Source organism: Vombatus ursinus, unplaced genomic scaffold (genome assembly GCF_900497805.2).
Source record: "Vombatus ursinus unplaced genomic scaffold, bare-nosed wombat genome assembly UNPS02014826.1, whole genome shotgun sequence".
NCBI lineage: Eukaryota > Metazoa > Chordata > Mammalia > Diprotodontia > Vombatidae > Vombatus > Vombatus ursinus.
This window is the reverse complement of record NW_020954604.1, coordinates 2,791,767-2,814,227: the sequence shown is the minus strand read 5'-3', so window position 1 is coordinate 2,814,227 and position 22,461 is coordinate 2,791,767. Positions and strand designations below refer to the sequence as shown.

The 22,461-nt window shown below is 35.5% G+C and overlaps 1 protein-coding gene across 1 annotated transcript; it reads right to left on the bottom strand.

The window, feature by feature from the left end:
- Nucleotides 1-690: 690 nt before the first annotated feature.
- On the bottom strand, nt 691-8,630 carry LOC114025021 (cysteine-rich venom protein-like). Its single transcript, XM_027838353.1, has 5 exons — nt 8,583-8,630; nt 8,330-8,395; nt 3,231-3,288; nt 2,458-2,600; nt 691-789 (listed from the first exon to the last, which is right to left on the bottom strand). The coding sequence occupies exons 1-5, from the start codon at nt 8,628-8,630 to the stop codon at nt 691-693; spliced, it is 414 nt and encodes a 137-aa protein (XP_027694154.1).
- Nucleotides 8,631-22,461: the final 13,831 nt, after the last annotated feature.

Sequence of the window (22,461 nt, the reverse complement as noted above, 5' to 3'; positions counted from 1 at the left end):
TTTAAGCTTGTTTTCTCTTTCTTTGTGGTTCATCACCACCCTCTTTGTAAGGGTTATAGTATACCAGAAAAAAAACAGTGTATTGGCAAGCAGGAGACCTGCTTTTTAGTCCCAGCTCTGCTGCTTCTTCGGGCAAGTCACTACCCATCTCTGGCCTTATTTTTCTCATCTGTAAGGGGGGGGGGTTGGAAGAGCTGATTTCTAAGGCTTCTTCCATCTTTAAGGTACCATGATAATATAAATTCTCTTAGTTCTCTCCTCATTTTTTTCTTTCCACAAAAGAAATGAAGAGAAAGTGGAAGGAGGGTCCTTTATATACATCTTAAAAATGATGGAAAAGTCATCCTTTTCTGATTTTTCATACCCTGAAACAATAGGAAGCCCCTGGAGTTGATTGAATAGCATGTAGAGTCCTAGAATATCAAATCTGGAAGGTCTGCTAGAGAACATATAGGTCAAGCTTCTCATTTTACCAATGGGGAAACTGAAGCAAAGAGAAGTAAAGTGTAAGGTCACACATCCCTTTAGTGGCTATGAGTCATTTCAACATGTGTCCTTCTCTACAGATTTTTTTGAAAGAAATTCCTCTGGGTTCATTAGGACTAAATCTATAATTAACCAAAGGCATCTAACTCATCAACATTTCCCATTCTGTCCTCCCCCCTAAAACATTGAGTTCCCATTCTCTACTTATACTGGGCAATAATGACATACATAGAAGTACTGGAATTTCTTATGGAGACAGTGGGATAGAGCACAGCCAAACTGGTGAGAAGTTGCCCAAACAAGCTGTAGATAAAAAGGTAATTTTAAATGAAGCAGAATGGTTTTTTCCAAGGAGCTAATTATTGAAAAACTCTTTTTATACTTGCCCACATGCACTAATTATACATTGTGAAAGATTACTGAAGTTGGAGTCAGGAGAGACTTGGATTCAAATCATATCCCTTGAGGGCAGAGACTTCTTCACTTTTGCTGTGAGATCCTCAATACTTTGCGCAGTGGAGGCCCTTAATAAATGTTACTTTATATATATATATATATATCTATTTCTATATTTATATCTATCTTCTTAAAGCAAGTAGCACAAAGCAGAGATTTATGATTTCATATAGAATCTTCTTTTGGTGTTCTGATACGTGTGTATGGAAATTCTCTAATTTAAAAATCATATATATATACATATGTATATATATATGTACGTATGTGTATATATATATATATATATATATATATATATAATATATATAAATTTAAATTTAAACGCTGCCCTCCTTTTCCGTACTTCCTTCTGAACTTCATTCTGTTAATGGCTATGCATTTAAAAAATGTTAAAATGGCCATCCTTTTCTTTTCTGGCATCATTATTGCTACCTGACCTTCTGACCCTACCTCACCCCCTCTTTTCCCCTACAATTAAACCCAGGCAACTTTCTGAGTTTATGTTGTAAAACAGTTACCAATCTGAATTGGTAGAGAGAGTTTCCTCACCAGGAGTTCCTTATACCATTGAAATCATAGGTGTTCCAAACTAAAACATGTATAAAATACCATGAGAAGCAGTATGGCGTAATGGATAGAAGGCTGGCTTTAGAGTGAGGAAGACCTGGGTCCAAGGGCTATCTTTGACATACTAGCTTAATGAGGCCCAAGGAAACTCTAAAAGATGGTAAGTTAAAGACAAGTTGTTGATTCACACAAATAATGGATGTTTCCACACTGGGAGCTCCTTGGACTGCTGAAATTCCAGGCACTGACCAAAAATATAAACTAAAATTGCATAAAATAATACCATGGGTCCCTTCTCCTTAAGTATTATACCCTGAGTCCTGGCCTAAAGGAAATCTAGATTTTTTTAAAAAAAAATTTAACCATAATTATAATCATAGTGCTAGAAGAAAGTTTAAAGGTCAACCCTGCTTAATGGAAACTGTTATGAGATCTTCCTGTCATTTTATTCCTAAAACAACTATTTAAGCCAATCCATTCTGGAAAGAAATTAAAGTCATATCATCTGATCACTGTTTATGGACTACCAGAAGATGAAGGGATAATGTTTATGTCTGTAAATTGTAGCTTCTGCTCTACAAAAGAAGAGATCTTTCAAATGTATGACTTTTAGACTGGTATAGAGGAAACTGCACTGACTTGGGATTCAGAGGACTTGGGTTCAAATCTTACCTTTGGTACTTACTAATATGTGACATTGTGTCAGTCACTTAAATTCTCTGGGGCTCGGTTTCCTTATCTATAAAATGAGAGACTTGAACTAGGTAGTTCCTGAGGTATCTTCCAGCAGTATGGTGCTATTACTTTAAATGGTCAAAGTTTACTTGGCCTACCCTTTAATAATGCCAATAGGAAAACCTAAATGAGGAGAAAAATATGTAAGCAATTCCTAGAAGTTATAATAAACACATTCTACATTTCTTTTTTTTTCTTTGCTAACAGTTATACCTGTGTGTAATGACCAATTACAGCTTTTTTTGTAGGTCTATATCCATATAGAAAATCTTTCACTTCATCATAGAATTCTTGAATTACATCTGACCACGATTTGATGCCTGTGGACGTGTAGATATTTTCCCCACAGTTGGCAACTAGAAGGAAAAAAAAAAGATATATATACGTATATATATATGCATGTGTGTGTGTGTGTATACATATATGCATGTATCTATACACATGTATATGTATACACATATCTATATATACATGAAGAGGTCAGATGAGATCATCAGCCAAAAGGGACTTAATAGGGATTTTCCTTAAAAGATTTATTAGAATAATATGAATATTCCAATGGGAATTTCTTGATTTTCTTGGATTTCTTCATTTTGGATATCTTATTCTCCAGATATATATATATATATATATATATATTCATTCCATGTTAGAATTTGGGAGTAGTTCAATGATCATATCAAAAGCACTTTTGAGTGAACCATATTCTCCCTAATTTTTCTATCAGTCATTAAATTTCTCATATCTCCTATCCAAATTCAGACTTGAAAATGATTAATTTTCAAATGCTGAAGGTAGGTTTAGGTGTAAATTATTGGTAACATTGGTTGACTGATTCATTTTACTTTAGTCTATTAACTAAATTTTACTGAGTGAAAACAATGAACACATCTGAATCTCTCTTTAAATGAAGTAATAAAATTCTCTGTTTACAGGACAAGAAAGCAGAGGAAAAACATTCTCGAATTGAATAGCAATCTTTGGGCGGACATCAGGAAAGTCTATGACGTGTTCTCTGACCTGCTGGAGTTCACTAACATTTAACTGGGGAGATAATGAGGAAAAGAACATCAAGGAAGAAACAAAACAGTTCAAAGAAATATCAAAAGCACACAGGTGGGAATAAACATTGCATGTTTGTGGGACAGGAGCAGACAAACCTTAAAAGAGCAGATGATATGTGTTAGATACAATAGAAAAGAAGGTTGGATAATATAGGAACAGATTATATAAGGCTTTGAAAGTGGCACAGAGTAGGCATTTAATTAATGTTTATTGATTGGTCGATTGATATGGTAGATAATAGGGAGCAACTGAACATTTCTAGCCAGTTGAATATCCTTAGGTTTCTTCTCTTCTCCATCTACATTCCCTCTCTTGGTAATCTCATTCATTTTCATGGCTTCAAATGTTAACATTTCAAAATGGTTCTCAGATATATATCTCCAACTCTGGGTTCTCAGAGCTCCAGACCTCTCTCTTCAAATGTCTGCAGGGTAACTTTCCATGGATTAAGTGCCAGCATCTTAAACTGACCTATTATTTTTCTCTTCCTTTTGACTTTGCTATTTCTATCAGTACCACCACCACTATTTCCTCTGTTCAAAGCTTTAGAATTATCTTTGACAATATTTCCCACATCTAATCAGTTATTAATTCCTGTTCATTCTATTCCTACAATATTTCTTGTTGACTAGTTCTCCTCTCTCTTTCCATTGCTAATATCCCAATCCTATACGTGCTTTTATTGACAATCACACAGACTGCTGAAATAGCGTTTTAACAAGGCATTATTTTTCTAATTCATTCAAATCCATGTTTCACAGATTTGCCAAATTTTTCTTCCTTGTCATCTCCTCATGTAGTCTTCTGCTGAAAACCTTTCATTCATTTCTTACTGCCTACTAAGTTAATGTCAACCTCCTTAACCTAGCATTTAATCAAAAATCAATCTATCAAGAAACATTTGTTAAGCACCTACTGTGTGCCAGTCACTTTGCTAGGCACTGGGTATATTAATGCAAAGGTGAACTATTCCTTGTCCTCAAGGAGTTTAAATTCTACCAGAGGAATTTAAAGACATACCTTTGGCCTTCCAACCTCTTCTCACACTCTTCCCTTCCACTTAAACAGTGTTCCAACCAAACTGGACTTGTTGCTGGCCCCAGTTTATATACTACCCTCTCCAAGGTCTGTTTCTCATATTATTCTCTCTGCATGGAATCCCCTCTACTCTTGCTGAAGTCCTTTGCATCTTTTCATGTGCAGTCTAAATCCCTCCTCCACCTGAAAGAATTCCTTCATTCCCCCCCCCAGTTGAAAATGTCTTTTCCCTCCATACATATACATACACACATACATACATGTATAAACATTTATATAGTGCTTACTATGTGCCAGGCACTATACTAAGCATTAAAATTGTTATCTCCTTTGATCCTCACAACAACCTTGCATAATAACCTTGTTGAGGTATGTATTATTATTATCCCCCTCTTACAGATGAGAGGAACTGAGGGAAATAGAGGTTAAGTGACTTACCTAGGATCTTGTAGCTGCTAAGTGTCTGAGGCTAGATTTGATCTTAAGTCTTCCTGACTCTGGGCCTGGTGCTCTTTCCACCTAGCATCCTCTCACCTTACACAATGCTTTTCTCCTCTCTTAAGCAAGTATGCATTATTTTGTATCTGAGTTATCTTTGCAGGTGTTATATCCTGCTTTGAGGTTTCAAGCTCTGTTTTATACCTTTTAGACCTTATTTTTCCCCCTAATGGATCCATAATAGTCAATGCTGTCAAACCAGGGAAAGCTTAGTAAGCCAGGCATGGTGGACCACTTGTATACTCTGCTACTAGGGGTGGTTGAGGCTGGTGGATACCTTAGCTTGGGATTCTGAGCTTCAGTAAGGCTGAAACCAAGCAGGTGTCCACAAAAAGTCAAGAATCAATATGGTGAAGTCCCTTGCAGGGGAGGGCCACCTGGCTGTCTAAGTAGGAGCAAAGAGGCCCAAACCAAAAAACAAAAACAGAAACAGAAACAAAAACAGAGTAGTTTAACACTTCTGAATTGATCAGTATTGGGATTCAGCCAGTGAAGGTCTGTTTCCTTTTACCTCGGGCAAAATAGAGAGACCTAATCTTTTTATTTTATTTTTCCCCAATTACATGTAAAAACAATTTTAACATTCTTTTTTTCAAATTTTGAATTCTAAATTCTCTCCCTCCCTCCCTTCTCCCCCTCACTGAGAAGGCAAACAATTTGACAAAGGTTATACATGTCTAGTCATGCAAAACACATTTCCACGTAAGAGAGACCCAATCTTAATAAACAAGCAAGCACATAAATAGGCAGATAAATAAATAAGCAAACAAAAATAAATATTTGCTGGATGAAGTTTTTGTTTGTTTTTGCCTTTCTTTGTTTCTTCAGTATTTAACACAGTTCCTGGCACATGGTAAGTGCTTACTAAAAGCTTGTTGACTGACTGATCCAAAAAAAAAATGCAGTTAAGAGAAAGGGCAGGGGAAGGCAGAATGAAGGGAAGGCATATCTCCTCAGAAATGAGGTTATGAAGGGAAAGTTCAAAAATGAAGTCATTGCAACTCCCTCCCCACCACTCCCTTGCCTCTTGCTTTAAATGTGGATTGTAATTCAGCATCATTTTAATGACTTAACTTCAAACGGAGAGGTTTAATAGATCTGTGACTTTCAGTGACAGTTAAATCTTACTTACAACTAATCTTCCTGTTCTTGCTAGGGCTTTGAGAAAGGATGTATTTTTTCCCCCAGTTCTCAGCATTCAGGGTAGCATCTTTATTCCATGCCTCCATGAACCATGAAACATATAAATTGGACAATTATAACAGAAAATATTCAGAGTAATGGAAATAGGAAGGCTTTGTTCAGCAAGAAAAGATGACATCAAATAGAGGATTATTTTGTCCCCTTGTTCCTTCTTGTCCTACAACTAAAGCAGTTTTGCTTTCTTTAGAGGTTCAGTCATTAGGCCAAATATTTTCTGAGGTTGCATTCCACACAGTGCAATAGAATGAAATATTTTGGTCAAGACCAACTGTCATTATTAGACTTCATCTATAGAGCAGTAATATAGACATTTTTTTCTGGGACTCCAGGTTTCTCTGGAATAGCTTGGCTTATGGCTATGCAAATAGAGCAGAAGGTGAAGGAAATTCAGCATAACAGGTCCTATATTTCCTCTAAAGCTCCATTCTGATGCCTCATCATCTTATGCCCAACTTTTAATGAAAGCTATATTGGGGAACACAAACTCAGGCTGCTTCTTTTTAATCTGTTGATTATTTTTTAAAATTTTATTTTTATTTCCAATAAAGAAATTTAAACAATTTATAGTCATATACAATGCTCTAAATCATTATTGATTAGAGAAATGCACATTAAAACAACCTTGAGATATTTTACACGTCAGATTGTCTAAAATGATAGAAGGAGAAAGTGACAAATGTTGGAGAGGATGTGGAAAAATTGGGACATCAATTCATTGTTTGTGGAATTGTAAAATGATCTAACCTCTTTGGAGAGCTATCTGGAATTATGCCCAAAGAGTTATTAAACTACCTATTCTCCTTGACTCAGCAATACCTCTACTTGGTCTATTTCCAAACTCAGACTGCTTCTACCAAACTGTTAAAGTTTCAAGTCAGGGCTGGCAAAAGACTATGTAACTCAATTGTCAAAGTGCTAGCCTAGCCAAATTCAGAGAACTAGAGGGAATTAGACATGGAGTGATGGGATTTTTTTCCCTTTAGTCATAGCAACTTACTTAGACATCTACTAAAGCAGGGATTCCCAATCTTTTTCACACCCTTGCCTTTTGACTTTTAATAAATCTTCCTGTTCTTCCTTTTCAATATGAGGATATAAATTCTAGAGTTTTCCATGCATTTGCACATAAGAAATAAGATAAAGAAATCAATTAACTTTAAATAAGATAATAGAGTTACTTGTCAAATACTGTCTTGAAAAGCTTCTTATGCTCCATGGGGATATGTGTACCACAGATTGAAAACTCATGTACTGAGGTTTAGAGAGGGTTGTTATCTTCATTGATAGAGAGAATATACAAATAATCATCATTTAGTAAGCACCTAATATATTCTAGACATTGTGCTAGGTGCTAAGAATACAGGAATAAGAGTGAACTACTCCCTTCTCTTAATGTACTTGCTTTGTTAGGGAAGATTATATTGTATATAAACAAAATAAAGAATTTTTGGAAGAACAGACAATAGCAATTTCAGTGTTGAAGCAATATTTACGTAAGTGATAATAATAAAAGTTCTATAATAGAACGTTTGTGATAAATCAACTCTCAGAAGATAGATACTGGGCATTAGTAATACCTGTAAGATTCATCTAACATATAAGTGATTTTTTAATTACATTAAGTTTCTTTTCCATAACCATCCTTAAAGACAGCAATGACAATATCAACATCAATAACATGAATGAGCTTCACTAAGGCATTGCCTTAAGGACCTGGTTATGGAAATCTGGACATAAGCTCAATGAAAAATAGAATATTTTGGTAGATTTTCAAACTCACCTAAATGTAGTATCAGAAGAATCCTACTTAGAAATGAGGTTAAATATGAAAGATCAACAAAGGCCAATCTTCACTCTAAAACCTAGATTATCCATAGAATTTCCCAGTATCATAGAATTATAAGGGGATTTAGAAGTTATCTAGCTTAACCTTTGATCTAATAGAGGAATACACTACAAAAATCCCTGACTTTCCTCATATCATTTAGTTTCAGTGATGGGATAATCATTCCTTCAGAAGGCAATCTATACTATTTCTGGATAGCTCTAATGCTTGAAATAGTCTTTTTTATATGAACAGATATCTGCCCTGACCTCAAGGGTCAAGTTAGACAAGGCTTAATCCCTCTTCTGAATGCAGTCCAGTTTTATATTCCTTACAAAATTTGATTTATACAGCTGAACATGGTTATCTAAATCTAGTCTGATCAGATATTACTTCAGCACCTTTTATGTAGTGGCAATTAAATTAATTAGTAGAATCTGAGAGAATTTGACTTACCATTTTTAGAATGTTTCTAGCAGTGGGATTTGTCATCCTTCTTAGTTCATTGTACTTGTTGACAATCTCCCTTTGAATTGATGCATTGCGAGTTAAAAAAAAATAAAAATGAAGATCTGGGTTTTAAAAATAAAAGAGTAATAAAGATGAATTTTCTACAATAAGAAAGAGAATAATAGGGGATAATATAGTCATTTGACCTAGAAAATGTGGATCAGATATTCTTAATCATAATCTAGACTTTATTACTTACCTTGGGTGCACTGGGACCTATAATTTGATTCGTTGATGTATTATTCATTATCTGCTAAATAGAAGAAAAAAAGGCAACATAGTCATTTGAGATGTGCTTAAAATGATTTTGGAGTTTTTTTCATCATAATTAGATAAATAAGTTATTGACAGGTATTATTATCCTCTTGCAAATGAGTTAGGATTTCACAGAACTAATCACAAGAAAAAAGGGTGGGGAAAGGGGTATTAATTAGCTGAAAAAATATAACCCTTTATGCGATATATGTCTCTTGAGTGAATTAGAAAGGGAACAATAACATTGGACAAAGGAAAAAAAAATGAATAGTCATGCTCTTGGGTGATTTTTAGAAGACAATAGAACCCTCTGAGAGCCAGTGAGTTTAAGGGAGTCCTAGCAGAAGCGAGACTTGAGGACTAACCCAGCACTGGATAGCTACATGGAGATAGAGTTGGGAAAATAGAAATATAGGTAAAGGCAGCCAACACAAGAGGAAGAGCCAGAAGACTTTATGAGTGAATGAATGAATGAATGAAGATTGTTTTGGCTAATCAGGCTTAAGTGTTGGGGTGGATTCTGTGCTTCTGAACTGTATCACCTTCCCTTCCCCCAGTACAGATGCCAAGGCCACAAGCCAAGACCATAATTTTCTACGTCCTTTCTCATTTTGGGCTTGCTCATGGAAACCTGAAGCTTTTCTAACTGGGCCCAGGAAGAGTCTGTTTGCCTTGCTTTGTTTTGGCAGTATTTGACTTACCAGACTTACTTTGTTTGAAATGTTTACTTCATAACATATATACATATGTACATGTTTATACATTTGCCTTTATAAACACTTAACCACAGGCATTTGTTACTCTGGGTTTACTTATTGGCAATGAAGTTAGGAAGATGTAGTTGAGAGGGAAACATCACCAAAGAAGAAAGAAAGAGGAATGTAACACTGAGGTACTTTGACAGAACACAGTCCTTCTCTCAGGGGGCTTAGAGCTAAAAAAGATAGAATTATACATCCTTTTGCAATGTCTCAGAGAAAAGAAGGAAAGCATATACCACAAAACTCATCTAGGCAATGAGTTAGTGGTTAGGTGGAGGGAGGCAAATAGGAATAATTGAATAGTTCTGTTCAGCACCCCACCCTACTACAGCTGCACATGTTTTACAGTTGAAGAAATTGAGGTGTTATGTTCCAGATCACTTGCTAATAAGCAGAACATTTAAATATAAATTTAAGTTCAAAAGTTCAAAAAACATTTTGACTATGGAGTCATGCTACTAGGCTTATCATATTAAAAAAAGAAACACAACTAGACTTAGTGATCTTATTTCTATGTGCATGCAAGGGTCATAGATAGCACTGCTAAATAAAGTTGATATCAGTGGAATTTTGGTACATATGCATAATATGCTAAGAGGTAACATGGTGTAGTGGAGAAATGTCAAACAAATGACTGTGGCCCTCGTGTGACACACAACACTCCCAGGTAGAGCCCAAACCAGATTAAAATGTAGCTCCTATCTGATTTTCATGTATTAATGTATTAACAAATTCTTCTAAGCATTGACTTAGAAATACCTGTGGCCTACAGGGGTCTTTATGTATGGTTTGGTGGCCCTTATTTCTATTTGATTTTGACACCATTGGTGTGGTATATAGAATTCATGGTTCAGTCATTTCAATTTTATAGACTCCATGATCCCATTTGGGCTTTTCTTGGCAAAAATACTGGAGTGGTGTGCCATTTCCTTCTCCAACTCATTTTACAGATGAGAAAACCAAGGCAGAGTTAAGTGACTTACCCAGGGTATATAGCTAGTAAATATCTGAGGCTAGATTTGAACTCAGGAAGATGAATCTTCCTGACTCCAAATCTGGTACTCTATTCACTGTGCCATCTAGCTTCCTGTAGTAGGTAGAGAGCAAGTCTTATATTCAGAAATACCAAGATTCAAATCCTGTCTCTGATGCCTATTGGTTGTATGGCCATGGACAAACCACTTAACTTTTTAGTGCCCAAAGCAATCTTCTAAAACTTGTAAATTGCAGAAGAATTACTAATCTGTATTAGTAGAGAAAATTCCTTACTGAGAGCTTCCTACATAGATGAAATCAAAGGTCTAGTCAAAAGAAAAAAAAATGGGAGAGGAAGGTAAAAGAAATTCAGTGAAAATGAGAGCCATACTCATATAGTGCTGTCAGACCACATGATTTCTCTAATATTTGTAACTATCTTCTGAGAGAATATGCCATATTGTTGCTATTTTATAGATGAGGAAACAGTCTCAGAGAAGTTAACTTCCCTACGGTCACACATATTGGAAGTCACACAGCCACAACTAGAATCTAGGCTTTCTGACTCCAGGCCAGTGTTCTTTCCAAGATAAACAAGTCATGATCCTTTTCCTTCAAAGGCCATTTCAAAAGTCTGTTTCTATAGGGCAGAGATTCTTAGCTTATCAATGAAGTGAAAACTTTTTTTTTGTTAACTATATTTCAACATAAATAGTTTCCTTTGTAATCTTTTCTATTTTTTTTATGCATATAAAAACATTCTTCTGAGAAGAGGTCCATAGGTTTTGCCAGACTGGCAAATCACATACAAAATGTTAAGAACCTTGATCTAGGGCAACTATTCTATGATAAGTGAATGAATATTTATAAATATTAACTAGGTCTTACATTCTTTTCAGAGCTCCTTAAATGATTTAAAAATTCTGTTTGTTTCATTTCTTTTTGAATGTAAGTATGAACAATGTGCTTATGACCTACACTGTATTTTTTGCATGATAATGCTCAGTAAAAGTCATTAATAAAGACTTAAATGGATTGTACTCTTAGGGAGAGTACACAGCTCATTTGGACTTTCTGTATGTTTTAAAAGGATATTCAGAATTTAAAAAATAACTACATTATGTACATATATAATTACATAATATTTTTTTCAAATCAAGCAATGTGAGTAAGAAATACAAAGGACTAAAATGAAGGTTGGATGGAGTTGGTGGAAGTGGGTAATGGTGGTGGAATTGGTGATGGTGGTAGAGAGGGCTATGATCTCTCTCAGTTGAAAGAAGCATAGCTTTAGAATCATAGATGTCTTCATTGTATACAAGCTTAGAAATTACAAATGCCCACTGAGCAATGATGAAAGGGACTGAAGCATGAAATGAAGGAATCAGTAAAGAAAGGTAGAAAGAACTGAGATTTTGTGCCTTGAAAAAAAAAGACTGAAGGATTGACTAGCCGTTTTTCATTCTCAAAAAGGACCATGTGATCTATAACCCGAAGGACAGAATGAAAAAATTGGTACAAATTCTTATAGGAATGATTGAAATTGGACACAAAAAGGAACTACCTGGAAGAAAGAATTACTGTTGTGGTGATGACTTCCCAGAGCTCTTGAACATTACAGAAAACATATCTGCTGAGATAATTAATTTGTGTCCAGCCTAGAGACAGGTGCTTGGAGTAGGCACATCCTAACTCTTTCATCTAGCCCTAGTATTTGGGAAGAAAGACTTCCTCCAAAATAAGAGTAGATAATGACTTCTTTGTTAGTTCAGGTTGTGTTCAAATCCTGCATATGACATGCATTAATACTCTGGCTTCAAGACTGAGGTTTTTTTGTATGGTCAAAAATTGCATTCTTTTCTCTTCTACCCATAAACCCCAGTTTTTGGATTTATAAAAATATTAAGACAATAATGAAATATATCACTATTGTAAAAATGGTTTATGAGTTTAAGATTAAGGGTGAGAGAAAAAAAACAGAAAAAACACATCCTTTAAATGAAATTGTCATAATGAGCAAAGAAAAGTTAGAGACAGGGATTATAGTCAGAGGATTATACTTGAAATCACAATGACACACCTTTTCCTTATAGGTAGAACAGTTGGAGTAAAGGATGTTCCCTAAAATGCAGGGGTCAGCTGAAAGAGAAAAAAAAATTTAATTACTCTGAGGAACTTTCAGTGAAGTTTTCAACTTATCTGTAACTTATAATGCTTGCCTGGGACACTAACATTCTAGGGTTATTGATTTAAAGGTAAAGAGACCTTAGAAGCCATTGTTTATTCCTCTAGTTTTATAGATTTGGAAATTGATATACAGAGAGAATAAGTGACCTGCCTGTGTCACATAGCTTGTAATCATTTGAGAGGAGATTTGAATCCAGGTTTTCTATACTCCAAGGCCATCCCTTTATTGGTTACACCCTTATTTTCTCATGTATCATTAATTAATAAACTAGTTAATCTATTTAAAACAGGAAGAACCCATTTGACACATTACTAATCAAATGTCTACTTACATAAAAAGTTGATTGTTTCCTAGGACTTGGATCTGGAAGGGACCTTAGGTATCAACCAATACAATCTTCTTAATTTACTGATAAAAATTAAAAAAAAAAATAAAACTGAGGCCCAGAGAAGGAAATTGATTTAATAAAAGCTGCACAGGTAGTGTCAACATTTGAACACAGTTCATTGAATTCCAAATTTGTGCTGTTTCCAGTACTTCATACTTCCTCAAAAGTGCTAAAATTTCCTGAATTCCTATTTAAGTTTAAAAAATGGCCTAGATGAAGTAGAGAAAAGAATAAATTCAGAGTCAGAAGAACTAGATTTGTGTCTAGCTTTGCTGTTTACTAACTGTGTAACCTCAGGAAAATAATTTAATTTTTCTGAGTCTCAGTTTCTTCATCTGTAAAACAGGGATAGTGTTATTTGTAGGACCTACCTCAAAGGAATGATGTGAGATTCAGAAGAGATAATGAGTGAGTGATAAGCAATCATTCTCTTTCCCAAAGGGAACATTTTGATCATCTTTTAAAATCTTAAGTCTCTTACAAAGCCACAGCATACTTTGTGATATGTAAAATGCAAAATTGGGCTCATCCAAGCCCTAATTTGCAAATGTGAATGTGGTATACTGCACTCACATCTTGCTTTTTTCTTATATTGGGATCCAGGAATTCATTTCCCCTGCCATGTAACAGTGAATGTTCTCTTTATACCTGATGGGTGTCTGTCCCATGATTGCTGAACATGTCATATCATATTTTACTGGCCAAACCACCTGTCACATAGTCAAAATGGTTAGTGATTCCACCTGTTCTCCAAAGGTTTCCAGGGAAACCAATGAATTAAACATTAATTATAAGAATATATGCAAATAGTCAAAGGACAAAACTTCATTTTGAACAACCTATTTAAATGAAGAAGTAAAAATGGCTGTGAGTATCTTGGGAACAAAGAGTTTGGAGTAATTTTTTAATTCAAATATTATTAAAATTTACTTGTGGCAAAGTAGGGCTTTGCCCCTAAATATTAAATTTAAAAATTTAAAAAGAATTTTTGACTTTTCACACCACAAAATTACTATAGAAATAAAATCCACAAGATGTATGGAAAGCTGTTTTTTCCTCATAAAAACTTTAATTTATATCTACTAAACAGATATTGTAAAGGTGACTGGCTCTGGAATTGGAGACTGAGTTCAAATCTTGCTTCTGATATTTACTACTTGGGCAACCTTGGCTCAATTCCTTAACTTTCCTGGATCTCAGTTTCCTTATCTGTAAAATGAGAGGGTTGAATTACGTCTCAGAAGTTCCTTGTTGCTCTAGATATATGATTCTGTGAACATGTGCTAATTTTCTACTATGTTAACTGCTATTCTAGGCACTAGGGACATATGTATAGACAAACATTAAACTAGGCTTACATTCTAAAGAGGCCTACATTCTTTTTTTCTTCCCAGCTTCTTTTCTGATTCATCTTTTCATCCTTTAGTTCACCTCTTGATCTTTAATATTACATTTCTCAGAAAATTCCTGGCCCAAAGCTCAGTGACATTGCTAAAGGGCTCAGCCTCTGTGGGATGACAGACAAACTCTGATCCATATTGGTAGTTTCCTGTTCATGTGTTCTCTCTCTCTCTCTGTCTCCTCTGTCTCTCTTCTCTCTTTGTTTCTCTCTGTCTCCTCTATCTCTCTGCCTTTCTTTCTGTCTGTCTGTCTCTGTCTCCCTCTCTCCCTCCTTTTTTAGTCCTTATTTCCCTTGATACTTCATCTTACTTTTGAGGTTCAACCCTTATTTTTGTCTTCTGGTCTCCCAGTATATTCTTGCTCTCAATGCATCCTTTCCCTATCAGCTATTGCTGACAGTGGGGATAGGAACAGTAGAAGATGACTGGATATAACTATTATATGACTTTTAGATTCAGGCTTTTTTTTTTAAAGAGAGCTTCCTACTAGATTAAGAGGATGTTCAAAGATAGGGTTTTTCAAAATGTTAAATTTTGGCATGAAAAGGGAGATGACTCAGACAATACCATTTAGTGGAAAGATGATGGTACTTGGAGTCAGGAGACTTGAATTTTAGTTTTATTTTCTCTGTCACTTAATTATGTATAACCTTGGACATGTCACTCAACACTCTCTGCATTTTAGTTGCCTTGCCTATAGACATAAAGATAGAGATTAGACCTTTGATTTCATGAGTAAGGGAACCTCCTGATCAAGGAAGTTATATCTTTTTCTGCAATTTATGGTCTTAGAGAGCTGCCTAGAGCACTGAGTTTAGGTGAATAGTCCACGGTCATATAAATATGTGTCGGAGGCAGGACTTGAACCCAAGTCTTCCTTATTCAAAGACTATCTCTCTATCCTCTACACTGCCTCTAATTTTTTGAGGACAATAGGACCTTAACTACCTGAAGGTAACCGACTAGTCTCTCATGGTTCCTCAAAAAACAACTCTAGGAAACTTTCCCTGTATTTGGGATCAATATACATTAATAATAATACTTTCATCTTTGAAAAAATATTGTTGTCTTTTCTCCTCACATTACTTTCATTTCAGACCTACTATGTGCCAGGTACTGTGCTAAGGATACAAATAAGGGCAAAAAACAGTCCTTGCTCTCAAGAAGCTCATAGTCATTTCCAAATACATACATATGCATATTCCTGCTATTATATTCAGTGAATCATTCCCTACAACAACAGCAACAGCAACAACAACAACACTTTAAAAATGAGAAGGAAAAAGGAAACCTGCAAAACTAACAGACACATCAACTGAGTCTGACAGGTTATGCAATGTTCTGCACCCATAGTTTTCCACCTTGAAGAGGAGTTAGAGAAATACATTTTTTCATTTCTTCTCCGTGGACAAGCTTAGTCATTATACTTCAAATTGTTCAAATTATGTTGTTATTGTTTCATTTGCATTGCTATAGTCATTTTGTATTTTGTTTTCCTGATTCTGTTTATTTTACTTTGCATTAGTTCCTGGGTCTCAAGGACCTCACATTTTTATGATTGACAACATGCAAACAACTATGTACAAACAAAATATATACACAGGACAAATTGGGGGAGGGGAGGTTATCTTCAAGGGAAACCACTAATATTAAGGAGGAATGGGAAAGAATTCTTACAGAAGGTGGAAGTTTAGATGAGTCTTGAAAGAAGCCAGGGAAGCCAAGTGGAAGAGATGAGGAAGGAGTTACAGGCATGAGGGAGAATCAAATGAAAATGCTCAGAGTTGGGAGATGAATTGCTGTGAGGAAAGAACAGTGAGGAAGTCAGTGTCATTGTATGGCAGAATCCATGGAGGGGAGGGAGTAAGAACATTGGAATAGTATGAAGAATATCAATTGGGAAAGCCAAACAGAGGGTTTTATATTTCTTCCTAGAGACAAGAGGGAGCCACTGGAGTTTATTGAATGGCAGATGGAATCTGATATAGTCAGATGTAAGCTTTAGGAAAATGGAGGATGAGTAGTGCAGAGAGACTTGAAGTAGGGAAACCAACCAGCAATCTATTGCAATAGTCCAGGCGTGAGGTGATCAGGGTTATTGGTAGAGACTAGAGGAGACCCCATATTTCCAAATCTGGTGCTCTTTCTACTGCACAATACTGCCAGGAAACTATAGAATAACTTGTGTTACTTGGCCTTGTTTTAACTGGACTTCCCTTAATTATTATTCTTTGTCCCAAACTTACTGCATAGTCCTTTGTCACAAGATACAGGGCATTCAGCACAAGATGCTCTTTTAGCATAAGGTGTGTTTAGAGAACCTGGAATCAGTCTTCTGGAAAATAAATAAAACCAAATATAAATATTATATTCCAATATCTCTTTTATCCAATATCTGAGAGCCTCAGCCATGTGTAGTACAGAATTTTGGCAAGAGACAGAATAAAAAGAAAGTCTCTAAGAAGTCAAAGTAGATACTATAAATACAGATAGAAATTGATGCTTCTTACTCATAGGAGAGGTCCAAAGGGACCTTTTCCTTCTCATTTCTGACATAGTTCCAATAAGCTTGCTGGTATGATTTCTTAGGCCAAGCAGATTAGAAGTAGTAGGAAAACAGCTATAATGACAAGAATCATAAATGAGAAGACAGATTGACATCAAGAGAATAGATGAGAAATTGAATTAATAACAGATGTAATAACTGGAAATAATTCTTCAGAGCAATGTGGGGTCATTGATTGTTGAGGCAAACAGACATTGACATCTCAGGTACCCCAATGTTTTACTCACTGTATTTCAGCTCATTATAATAATTTATATTCATCGTAATAGCCCTAAGTCATCAAGGAAAGGTTTATGTTCTCTGTTTAAGAGACTGGGCATGTGTGTCATATATTTTAAAAGGGTCTCATAAAATGGTTGAAATGAAATGTTGATATTTAAGAAGGAAAAACTCAATAATAATTTTGAACATTAATTCCATAGAAATTGATCAATCAGGGATACTGGATGAATGAAAGACTAACATGCATCAAGTATATACCAGGGTATACTATGAATATTATTTGTATACATGTAAATTCATTAATCTGATAGAATGGTATATTCTAATCTACTTTACATGACTTTTCAGAATGAATAGAACCCAATTTCACTTTGGAATTGTACTTTACAGATGACTGATAATTATAACAACCACCCACAATTCTGTAGTGCTTTCATGTATACAAAGCACTTTTTTTTTAGTACAAGTATTGTTATACACATCTTTTTTCCAGATGATGAAACTTCCACTTAGAGAGCTTAAGTGACTTTTCCAGATCATGAAACTAATATCAGAACTAGGATGTGAACTCCAAGACCAATTCTCTTTTCACTATATGATAGATACAAGGGTTCTTAACCTGGGGTCTATGAACTTTATAAAAATATATTTTTGACTGCTGCACTTTGATATAATTGATTTCCTTCATAATCTTATGTATTTTATGTATTTAAAAACCTTATTGCGAGATGGGATCCATAGGCTTCATCAGATTGGCAAAGGAGTCCATGATACACAAAATGATTGGGAGCTCCCAATCTCATATTAACGATTCCTTTCTGCTCCAGATCCTAGAATCCTAAGGAGAATCTGCCTAAGAAGCAGCATGGTATGGAGGGAATGCTTCATTTGTGTTCGCAGGACCTGAGTTCTAATTCCTGCTCTGATACTTTGTGTATGGTCTTGGGTGGCTTCTCTGGGACTCAGTTTCCTTACCTGTAAAAGTGATGAGGGGCGTTGGACTAAATGAGCCCTAAATTCCCCTTTAACTCTAAATCTTTGCTTATATTAACTTTGGAGAAACATTTTTGCATTTTTCAAGGGAGGTGGCATAACAAACAATACTGGTCCTCTACTCTTGCAAACTTTACTCTGTTCTAATATTTCCATATCTTCCCAATGTGCTTTATGAAGATGGCTGTCCTAACTTTACTCATTCTTTTCCAATCTTACTTCATGTGAGAGAAAATAAACTGTTGACTGTTTATTTTTTAAATAAAAAAAGTTTATTTAATTCAATTCAACAACCATTTATTGAGTACCTACTATGTGCCAGGCACTGTGCTAAGAGCTGGAAGACCACTGTGTACATGAAGACCACAGCTTCCACACAGAAACAGATGTTTGAGACCTCAGAAATTTAGAGACAGTTATGTGAAGAAATATTGCTGTAAGAAAAATACAATCTGGATTAGGGATTTTGTGTAAGATAAATTATCATTTGCCATTGCCATGTTCTTCTCTCTTCACAGTGTTATCTGATGGTACTGCTTAATGACAATATTGAGCCAACAATATTTGTTCTAATATTGCTACTTAGTTCTCTGGATTTGTTTACTTGTTCAACTTTTTGAATGTACTCAACTATGGTACAACATCTGACTTCTGTATTATAATAATAATGAGCATCTATCTAGCAATTTAAGTTATATAGGTGCTTTCCACTTTGGAAAGCACTCAACAAATAGTAAACTATTCTATTCTCACAACTCCACTATGTAGATGCAATTATTATTCTTATTCCAGAAATGAGGAAACTGAAGCAGACTGAGGTTAAGTAACTTGCCCAAGGTCACATAGCTAGTAAGTGTCTGAGGCAGGATTTGAACTCAGGTTTTCCTCATTCTAAGTCCAGCACTCTAGGCACAGTGCCACCTAGGTGCTTCTAATATGGCTTGGACCATATCCTTTTCTTCTCAGGCATATTCTTATTCTCTGGCCTTGTTAAAATAAAATCTAACAGTGAGAATCTGACTAAGGATTTGAACCCTTCTTTACTCCAAGTCCAACCACTATCAAGTACTTGAAACTGCCTCCAGGGACAAAGCTAGGGCTTGAATCCTGGCTTTTTGCCCTCAAACCCAGAGATTTTCCTAAAGAACTTCATTGGTGTTATTCATTGGAAACAATATGCAATTGCATCTAACATTTCCCCAAAGGGTATAGAATATAATGAAAAAGTACATTCCTATCTACTGATTTGTTGTGATGAGAATATAAGACATTCTATGCTTTCATTATATGTTTTGAGATTGATTTTCTTCACAATACAATACATACAATAAGGGGCTAAAATAGAAGAATATTTGAAAATATGCGATTTTGTAAGCCTAGAAACTCCCAGTTTTGGAATTCCCTCTCCATCAAGGTAGATATAATAATCTGTGACTAGTCAATGAGTTCTAGGGAACTATGTAAAGCAGATAGAAATGCTCAAGCTCACTCAGCTAGGAAGTATCTGAGGCTTGGCTTAGCATTCTATTCATGACTCCTTGATGATTCTTTAAAGGTAAAAATTATTGATTGCATAAAAATGCTCACAGTATCATAGATTTTGAGTTTAAAGGGAACCCAGAGGTCATCTAGTTCAAGTTTCTCTTCTTATAGAACCCAGAGAAATGACTGACTTGCCAAAAATAATTCAGGTAGTAACAAAAGCTGGGATTTGAATCTAGATCTTTTGACTTCAGATATGATGCTTTTTCTGCTATGCTTTATGTTACTTATTGTCCAGAAAATACTTACTGGTTGGTGACTAGAATCTGTATTTTAGGAAACTAATATACCTTAATAGAATAGTTCACAAATACTTACAAAGGACATGAATGGCAAACATAAAAGTATTGGAATTTCCTTCCACGGCAGAAGGCAGATGCACAACCAATCTGGTACGAACTGACTTTCACCATCTATTGAAAGAAGGGTAGAGTTAGGTATGGAACATGCAGTGCTTCAAGAAACTGTTGTTTCTATGATCCCTCCTCCTTTTGCCAGATGGGTGATTTTATGGTCCACTGTCCATGTTGGTAAAATCTAGCCTTGTGTGGAGGTTAGAGAATGAGTTTCACTTTAGTAATGCCTGTTGCTATTTTGCATACTAGTTAAAGGACTGTGCTTATTAAATTTAAGGCCATCATGTTCCAGCTCTGGGTCTACACTCCTACTCTGCCCAGACAGCTTGCAAATAAATGCAGGCCTTTCATCACAAGAGAAGTCAAGAAGGAATGAGTCAATTAATAGCAAAATGGTTTAAAGGATGGGTGGTTGAGGATCATTAGCATCATCTAGTGTTTGAAAAATATGCCTATAAATGTGCATATATGCATATCTACATACATATATGTATGCCTATGTGCTATACCCCTTAGTAGCAAAGTATTACTCAATTAAAGTTAATAAAAACCTACTGTGTGTCAGGTATACTGGTAGATCTTAGGGATACAAAGATAAAAAAATGAAACTGTTGTTAGGGAGCTTACTATTAAGATATTTTCTCAGGTTACTAAGCTCTGACACATGGAGATTGATGATACCAAATTATATTTAGGCTGATTGTTAATTACTCATGATATCCATCAGAAGGATTCTTATTTTATTTTCTTCAGTGGACCCCAAAACTGTAGTCACACATCCTGAATAATAGAAGAACTATATAACCAAATCCTGGCTTCAGGGTCATAGAGAATATAAGAAAGTTACAAACATAACTATGAAGTAATCACAGCTTCCTTTGATAGGTGTAATAGTTCATAACATATTTTGCATATGTGGTTTAATTTAAGTCTTATATCAGTCCTCTGAACTAGACAGAGAATGGATTATTGACCTCATTTAACAGAGGAAATTAAGACCTTGGGTAGATTACAACCATGGAATCATCTTGAAATGGGAAGGGACATTTAGTTCAAGCCCATCAAAAGTGGCAGAGTAGATGTGGATGTAAATTTTTCCATTACAAACTTATGTCAGTTAGTCTCAAGAGGTCTCACTGCATCAGCAAGAAAATCCTTTCACTCCTCTTTCATTAATTCTTAGTATTGTTCCTGAAAACAGCAGTTCGAAACTTCCTTTCTCTTCAATCTTCCCTCACCACCTCCTTGCCCCAGACATGCAGCTGAAGACTTTGCCTCATGCTTTACCAAGGAAATAGAGATCATTCCTTTCCAGTTCCCTCTTCTTTCCTATACATCTTAAAACCTTTTAATCTTATCCCCTGTTCTCTCCTCCTTTATTGCAGCCCCTGTTGAAGAGGAGACCCTCCTACTTGTCAAGGCCAACCTCTCTCTCTATTCTGGATCCTATACCTCCCCTTCTTCTTCAACAATGTACCTACAATCATACTCTTTCTCTGTATTCTTCAACCTTTCTGTATCTATGGTTCCTTCCCATTTACCTACTCTCACACTCAGGTCTCCCTGATCCTTAAGAATCCCTCATTATTCCATATCAGTCTCTCTGCTATTCTCCTGTATCTCTCTTATTTTTTTTAGGCAAACTCCTAGATAGAAACTATTTATACTCCTTTCTTCTGCTTCCTCCCCCAGTGGACTTTTGAACTCATCACGCAACTGAAACTACTCTTTCCAAAAGAATCCTCTTTATTGCCAAATCTAATTTTCCTCCTTAATTCTCATTTTTTCCCACCTTTTCTGTAGCATTTGACACTGCTAAACATCCTCTCCTCCTAGATATTCTCTTTTCTCTGGGTGTTCATGATAATGCTGTTCTCTTGGTTTTCCTCCTACCTAGCTGACCCTTTCTAATTTTTACTGATTCATTTTCAATATTATGCTAATTAATTGTAATCTGCCTTGGGCTCACTTCTCTTTCTATATTCCATGTCTTGGTGATGTCATCAGCTTCTACAGATTTAACTATCATCTCTATGCTGACAACTACCAGACCTATCTATCCAGCCATAGTATCTCTCCTGATCATTTCCCTCTGGTTCTAGTGAACAAAGTGATCATTTCTGATCATTTGACTCCAAAATCCATATATCCATCCCTCTTATCATCCCTGAAATCCAGGCCTTCATGGCCAATTGAATCTGGACATCTTTGTCGAGAGATTTCATTGGCAACTTCAAAGGTCCAAAATTGAACTCAGTATCTTCTATTCTAAAGTTTTTCCTTTTCCAGACAACCCTATTTCTGTTGATGACACTACCTCCAGTTACTTAGGTTTGAGTCATTTATGACCATTACCTCGCATTCATCCCTCATGTAAAATCTTTCAATGAGTTCTACTGTGTTGTCCACCTCTCTTGCATTGGTCCTCTTCT

Excerpts from the sequence above, each read along its gene's own strand:
- LOC114025021 (XM_027838353.1), bottom strand. The coding sequence starts at position 8,630 with ATGAATAATACATCAACGAATCAAATTATAGGTCCCAGTGCACCCAAG. Across the intron at positions 2,601-3,230 it reads CATAGACTTTCCTGATGTCC|TTGCCAACTGTGGGGAAAAT; the intron begins GCCCAAAGATTG and ends TTTTCCTTCTAG. Across the intron at positions 790-2,457 it reads TAATTGGTCATTACACACAG|CTTGTTTGGGCAACTTCTCA; the intron begins GTATAACTGTTA and ends TTTTATCTACAG.